General features: G+C 34.7%; 1 protein-coding gene across 1 annotated transcript; it reads right to left on the bottom strand.

The window, feature by feature from the left end:
• Nucleotides 1–2310: 2310 nt before the first annotated feature.
• LOC133066854 (olfactory receptor 4F3/4F16/4F29-like) lies at nt 2311–3252 on the bottom strand. Its single transcript, XM_061158252.1, has one exon. The coding sequence runs from the start codon at nt 3250–3252 to the stop codon at nt 2311–2313; it is 942 nt and encodes a 313-aa protein (XP_061014235.1).
• Between the last annotated feature and the right edge of the window lie 4821 nt (nt 3253–8073).

The following is an 8073-nucleotide window of genomic DNA, read 5'->3' as shown; positions in this document are numbered from 1 at the left end:
TGCATGGGCTTAGTTGCTTCACAGCACATGGGATATTCCTGGACCAGGGGTGGAACCCATGTTTCCTTCATTGGCAGGTAGATTTTTCACCACTGAGCTATCAAGGAAGCCTGGGAATTGACCCCACTTCCATACCGAGATCTCTTTTTCCATATTGCAATAGTTTCTGAATAAAATCAGTTTTTGCCAAACTAAGAATAGAGTTACCATATGATCCAACAGTCCCAACTCCTGGGCATATATCTAAAAAAAGATGAAAACTTTAGTTTAAAAAGATACACTTACTCAGTGTTCACAGCAACACTATGTACAATAGCGAAGACATGGAAGCACCCTAAATGTCCATCAATGAATGAATGGATAAAGAAGATGTGTATATATATATGTGTGTAATGTGTAATATATATATGTGTGTGTGTGTGTGTGTGTGTGTGTGTGTAATATAATGTGTAATATATTATTCAGCCATTAAAATGAATGAAATAATGCCATTTGCAGCAACATGCATGGACCTGGAGGTTTTCATACTAAGTGAAGTAAGTTAAAAACAAATACCATATGCTATCACTTATGAAATCTTAAAACATGATATAAATGAACTTATTTACAAAACTTACTTCTTTCTCACAGACATAGAAAGCAAACATGGTTATCAAAAGGGGAAGGAGTGGGGGAGAGGAAATTAGGGGTTTGAGATTAACATACACATATGGACAGAGGAGCCTGGCAGACTGCAGTCCATGGGGTCACAAAGAGTCAGACATGACTGAGCACGCACACACGCACTCCTATATATATAAAATAGATAAACAACAAGGACCTATTTACTGTACAGCACAGTGAACTGTATTCAATATCTTGTAATAACTTGTAATGGAAAAGAACCTGAAAAAGAATACATATACATACACACACACACACACACACACAAACTGAAGTCACTTTGCTGTATACCTGAATCTAACACAACATTGTAAACCAACTATACTTCAATTTTTTTTAAGTTTTTCAATTAAAAAATATCAGTTTTTGCCACTTAAACTATTGTCATTCTTTTTTTTAACAGAGTCCTGTTTGTAAAATAAATGTTAGTTACTTTAGTTAAAGTCATAAAATGGGTGATTGAAACTATATTAGAAGTAATTATAGTCCCTCAAAATATGAGTAACAATGCAACTTAATAGGATCTGGTTTTGTTCATCAAGGAAAATAAAAGGACAAATTTATCCTACGATAAGATGTCTGCTTATTCAGAAGTCTGAAAGAGGATATTAAAAGACAAAATACAATGGAGATTGAAGTTTCAAGAAGTAAATTGTTCGCCTTGGTCATATATACATACATATGAATATAAATATAAATTAAAGTATATAATAGGTAAGTAATGATTCTGAAAAGAAAAAATGATACTTGTTAATATTTTGGCAAAGTTTGCATAGTTCAGCTTTGATAGGTTTATTTTTTTTAACTTAGGAATGGTTTACCACCAAATACTGTATTGAATGAAAACTAGAATTTGGATTTTCCTGTTAGAATGACATGACAAATTTATATTGATGTATTTGTTCTGCTCCTGACTAAAAGAGCTAAATGTTATTTTTATGTGTAATTTTCCTACTTAGAGATTCTTTAGCTTACAAAAGTAATTTTTTGCACCTTAATACTACTGACTGTACATACTCCATTAAAAGTATAGTTAATTACTTATGAAAAGTTAATGTTTGTTCTACTATTTATTTTCAATATTAATATATTTTCACTCATTAACAGGTAGTTATCCTACAATTGTTTCTGTTTTCAGATACCTATACTACTTACACAACTGTTGTGGCTTGATTTGGGTCCACCAAACAGACATGTTGAAATTTTAAACCCTAATATCTGTGAATGTGGCCATACTTGGAAATGGGTGTTTGCAGATATAGTCAAAGTAAATAGAAGTTATCCCAAATAGGGTAGATTAGGAGATATTTCTCCATTTTTTGAAGGCCTAAAAGAAATCTTCCCTCCAAGGTATTTCTAAAAATTACTTCTTATAAACATTATTCCTTACGAATTTAGGCTCAAGGTTTCTATAAACTTTGATTTTAAATACTCTATATGTAAGTCTCTTTTCAAAGGTGAATGTCCCTGCTTCCTAAGTGAAAGACAAAATGGACTCAATATCTTTGTGTAATCAAATCAAGGACAAACAAAAGATTCTTTCTGAGTGTGACCATCAACATTAAGCATTAGTAATCAACAAGAGCTCTTTGGGGAGGGGGGGGAACAAAACAAGAGCTCTTCACAATACAGTGAAGAAATCCCTCATCACTTTAGAGATCTCCTGTAACTCACTAGCTGTTTGCATACTCTCCTCATTGCAACCCTCATTTCATGATTCCTGAATGTGTAAATAACAGGATTCAGGAAAGGAGTAAGAACTGCATCAAATATAGCCAGAAACTTACCCAGGTGTGTTGAGGAAAATGGCCATATATAAAAAAACATCAAAGGACCAAAGAACAAGACTACTACAGTGATGTGAGCTGAAAGTGTGGACAGAGCCTTGGATGAACCCACTGAAGACTGTTTCTGAACAGTGAGAATGATGACAATGTAGGAAATGATCAGAATGAAGAAGGAGCCAACAGAGATGAATCCACTGTTGGCCGTGACCATGAACTCTAGTTCATATGTGTCTATGCAGGCAAGTTTGATCAACTGAGGAAGGTCGCAGTAAAAGCTGTCCAACACATTTGGGCCACAGAAGGGTAAGTTTACCACACAAGCTAGTTGAACCATGGAGTGAATAAGGCCAATCATCCAGGCAGCCACTATAAAGAAAATGCACATCCTTGGACTCATGATGGTCAGATAATGAAGAGGCTTACATATGGCAACGTATCTGTCAAAGGCCATGGCAATGAGAAGCACCACCTCCACACCACCAATGATGTGGATGAAGAAGATCTGAGTGATGCAGCCACTAAAAGAGATAACTTTATGCTTTCTGAAAAGGTCATAAATCATCTTGGGAGAAAAGACAGTAGAAAATCCCAGGTCAATGAAGGAGAGGTTGGCCAACAGAAAGTACATGGAGGAGTGTAAACGAGGGTCAGAGATAACAGTGAGCATAATGAGCAAGTTTCCCATTGTGCTTGCTATATAAAAACTAGAGGAGAACACAAAGAGGAGAAGTTGAATCTCCCAGGAATTGGTGAGTCCCAGGAACACAAACTCTGACACCATAGACTGATTTGCTCCATACATTGGCTTTGCAGGTTTTGCTACCTGAAGAACAATAGAAAAAATGTAAATTATGATGATTATGTTAATAAACTAGAAGAGAAACCAAAGTTATACAAGCCTATTTCTACTTCAGCATGCAAATTACCTCACAACCTTTGCAGCGTGATCACACAGAAAAATTAGTTGCTGTCATGTGGAGCTATTCTCTACCACCAAGTTGTCTTTCCATTTCATACCTTCTTTTTCCTTCCAGGGTGAGTGCTCTGATATTATTCATGAAATTCATGATGGTCAACAAGAGTAACAGGAAGTCAACTCCAAACCTTTTGACTTTGGATTTTAAATTAATATGACCTACCTCAGTCATAATAGAACAAATCACTATTGCAATCTCTCAGGAAGTTACCTTCCTCTGGCCCTTCTGGTGGGAACATTTCATCTTCAGTATTACTCAGATGTTTACCACATCTACAAATTCTTGTTTTATTATTACTAGCCATTTATTTTACTACCCTTTGTATTAATTTGAACTAGGTACAGTTCTAACTCACCAAGGGGATTGTAAACTTCTTGAAGGCAGAGATTATGACCATTCATATATGAACTCCTTGAAGCAACGAAAACGTGGCCCACACAGAGAGGTGCAAGTCTGTGAAGTGTCTGTTACCAGTTTGTGTCATATTTGGTAGAGAGTCTGTGACTGAATATTCAGAAACTTCTCTAGCAGTTTGACATTACAGTGGCACTAAAGTTTCTGTCTTTATATTTTGTCAAAATAATAGTCCATGTAAGAGTATAAATTAAAAATAAACCTATCCTTTGACACAAGTAATTTGAGAAACACTGCTTTAAGGTACTTACATGTTGATTTGAAAAGCTTAAAATTATGAAATGCATAATGTGATGAAAGGTCTTCCCTGGTGTGAAGTCACTTCAGTCGTGTCCAACTCTTTGCAACCCCATGGACTGTAGCTGCTGGGCTCCTCTGTCCATGGGACTCTGCATGCAAGAATACTGGAGTGGGTAGTCATGCTCTCCTCCAGGGGATATTTCCAAACCAGGGACTGAACTCCCATCTTTTTCAGCTCCTGCATTGCATGTGGATTCCTTACCACTGAGCCACAGGCTTTTTGAAGCCACAGTGGTAAAGAATCCACCTACCAAACAGGAGAAGCAGGCTTGATCCCTGGGTTGGTAAGATTCCCTGGAGATGGAAATGGCAACCCACTCCAGTGTTCTTGCCTGGCAAATGCTATGGACAGAGGAGCCTGGTACATTACAGTCTTTTGGGTCACAAATGGAATTTATTATTTATTTAATTTCTCCTTTCCTAATTTATTATTTACTCAATTTCTCCTTTCCATCTGGACTGCAAGCCCCATAAAGTTAAGTACCAAAACTTCTTCTTCAACCCAATGTATCAAAAATTAAAATCACAAAAAATTTTTGTTGAAAGGGTAAATAATATGTACAATTGACACTCATACAACCTGTTTTTGAACAGTCCAAGTCTCCATAGATGTGATGTTTGTAATAGATATATGAAAATGCAAAAATTTACATGTAGAACATGTATTAATAGCATGGCTTGTATTGAAGTGGATAACCTATCCTTATATAGATATTAGGTGAGTAATATTTAATATAAAATTAATCATTTGTTAGTTTTATTACTCTTTTGTAAGGGATTCCAAAAAACTACTTTACCATACAGTATGTCTCTCTATCTTTCTCAGTTGGAGAAACTGCAAGCTGCCTATAGTCACTGATAAGTGGGCTTTTAAAAAATACAGCAATGTTTCCAACACTGTTATGAATATGACTGCAATACTATATGCCATTAAAATTTTATAATAATTTATTCACTATTATATAGGCAGGGCTGCCATGAAGAAATTGCATCAACTACCCAAAGCTACCATAAAGCAATTATATTGCTGCTTCTTTGTTAACAGTACATAAATTGTTATGACTGTAATTAAATATGAATTTCTTTTCCCATTATCTTTTCAGTTTTGATGTCTAGAATTAGTAATATATATAAAATCCACAATATATGGTATCCCCTAAGACAAGCAGATGTAGTCACTGACAGATGATTCATCTTGTAAACAGATGATACAAAGTTATAGCACTGTAGATAGACTTTCTTTTCCTTATGATTTTCTTAAAAATATTTTCTTTCTTAGAGTTTACTTTATTGTAAGAATATAGCATATATTACACAAAAATACAAACTGTGTGTTCATCCATTGTTTATATTTTTGGTAAGGCTTCCAGTGAATAATAGGCTATTGGTACTTAAGCTCAAGGGGAGACAAAACCTATACATATATTTTCCACTGTCCAGGGTGTTGGTGGCCCTACCCCCAAGTTTTTTAAAAGATCAAATTCATTTGCTTATGTTAGACACTGATCATGTTAGTGAAGAAGGAAAGATCAAGGGTCTGGGGAATTTAGGAAAGTGAAAATTTTGTCTGGTGGGAAACCAGTGGTAGGTACAAGACTAAAAAGAAGTCTTCAGTCTAGTCAAAGAGATTGAAATCAATGAGGTCAACTTTGGGATCTATTGTTAAATTCAGTATCCCTTATTTAGGAAAATCACTTGTCATTATAGAGCAGGAAATAAATACCCAAATATGTTAAATAACTTGACCAAGTCTACTTAGTGTTAGAGCTTATACTAAAACCCAAATCTACTAAAACCCAAGTCTCCTTCCCAATTTTCTGCTTTATCTTTTTCCTTTATTCATGACTTCCTGAGGATCCCTTGCCTGAATTCAAGTTCTACCTTCTTCATGAAATCACTCTGGAGTCCTCCAACCTGAGTCATTTTCTGATTTCCAGTGTTTCACTGTAACTCTCTAGCTGGATTATAAGACAATTCTACCCATCATACTTCTTTATAAACTCCACAGTAATAAATACACAAAAATAAAAAAAATAAAAAACAAACTCCACAGTGCCCTGAAGAGTGCTAGAGGACATAACAGGGCTTCAGTAAAAACCTTGAGCTCCCAGTTCAGGTCAAAGTGTATTAAGGTTGCTCATCAATATCATGTTATACATGGACTGTAGACTCCATCTGACACAATATTAAAGATATGGTGCATAATGGTGCATAATTGCACCGTTCTTTGAATTTGTCTCTATTTTAGTTCTTAGAATACCTCATAGCAATTATCTTTTATTATTTTTTAAGAAGCTGCATGGGATAATAAAACAGGTTTTATTATAGGTTTCAATATCTGAAAAAATATATATTTTGTGTTGTAACCTAATAACTTGGTGATCTTGGGTAATATACATTTTATCTCTGAAAACTTTTCCCATCTGTGGAATGTAGAAAACTAGTGTTTAAGAGATGTTATACTGTGAGAGCCTGGAGAAGGAAATGGCAACCCACTCCAGTATTCTTGCCTGAAGAATCCCATGGACAGAGGAACCTGCCAGGCTACAGCCCATGGGGTCACAAAGAGTCGAACACAACTGACTGACTAACAACAACAACAAAAATACTGTGAGTATTTGTCATCAAATCCAGTTAAGTCCTTCTCTTTAATGCTCCTGGTAATGGAAATAATGAGGTCCAAAATGAAGTCACATATAAGTAAATTATTATAAACTAATACAAGGAAGGAATTATTTGGAAAGGAAACTGAATTAATCAGATTTATAATTGTCATCATTTTTTGAATCTCAAAAAGTATTAAAAACATCAAATTATAAAATAATAAGTTCAAAATTATGTAATTTTGTGGCTTCAAAAACACTCAGTAATTATTAAAAATATTAAATATATACAAGAAATATTTTATGTATGTATATATATTCATATTAGAAGTATAAAAGTTTGAACAAAAAGCCTATCCAACAACTTCAGAATAATGATTTTCTCTGGGGAGGGAAAAATAGGAATTTTACAGGATGAGTGAATTCAATTTTTTTTTTTTTAATTTTTATTATTATTATTTTTTTTTTCCAGTGGGTTTTGTCATACATTGATATGAATCAGCCATGGATTTACATGAATTCAATTTTATTTGTAATAATTCACTACCAAAAAAATCTGATAGTGAAATAACAAATGTCCCCTGTTATTTCTGTATTGAATGATGCCAAACATACAGTTTTCAGTACTTATTAAATGGGTGAAATACGTCACAATTTCCTTCTTAATTGAGTGCATCTGATATAAATCTGTTCCTTTCTCTTCCCACTGCCCCTACCTTTCATCAGTTCTCACTAGAAGTACTGTGAAACCTCGTTGGGATCCTCTCCCTCAACTGTTTTTGCAATTTCAACAAAAATCCAGCAACTTTCAAAACAGACTGAATCATAGTGTTAATGGTTTAATGAGTCTTTTTTTGCTTCCGGGTGAACCCCAAACTCCTAACAGATCAATCAAAGCCTGCTTGAATCTGGTACTTTTCAACCCTATTTCATATCTCACTTTTCCTACGTCCTTTCTTGAACCTCATGATCCAACATCACCTGTTTTTATCTGAGAAGGCCACATACTATCCCATTTCCATCTCCTCTTCACAATTTAAGCAGATTCATGCCTTCTTTGTTCCTATTCATAGCACTTTATCCATGCCCCCAACGTATCACTTACCATGTTATTAATACATTATATTAATAGTTAAAACATAAGTGGATTGAGGGGAAGAATTGTGCTTATCCGTTTTTGTAATCTCAACTGCTAACACATGCTTAGAATAAAAAGGAAGGTGGAAGACACTAAAAACATTGCCTCCATCAAATACAAGCTAAAGGTTTCAGTGAGGTGGAAATTATGATGTAAATATAACAAAGGTAGCCTTCAGCATAGACAAATCA

Source organism: Dama dama, chromosome 12, assembly GCF_033118175.1.
Source record: "Dama dama isolate Ldn47 chromosome 12, ASM3311817v1, whole genome shotgun sequence".
NCBI lineage: Eukaryota > Metazoa > Chordata > Mammalia > Artiodactyla > Cervidae > Dama > Dama dama.
This window is presented reverse-complemented; position numbering and strand designations above follow the sequence as displayed.

Coding starts and splice junctions, on each gene's coding strand:
- LOC133066854 (XM_061158252.1), bottom strand. CDS start 3,252: ATGTATGGAGCAAATCAGTCTATGGTGTCAGAGTTTGTGTTCCTGGGA.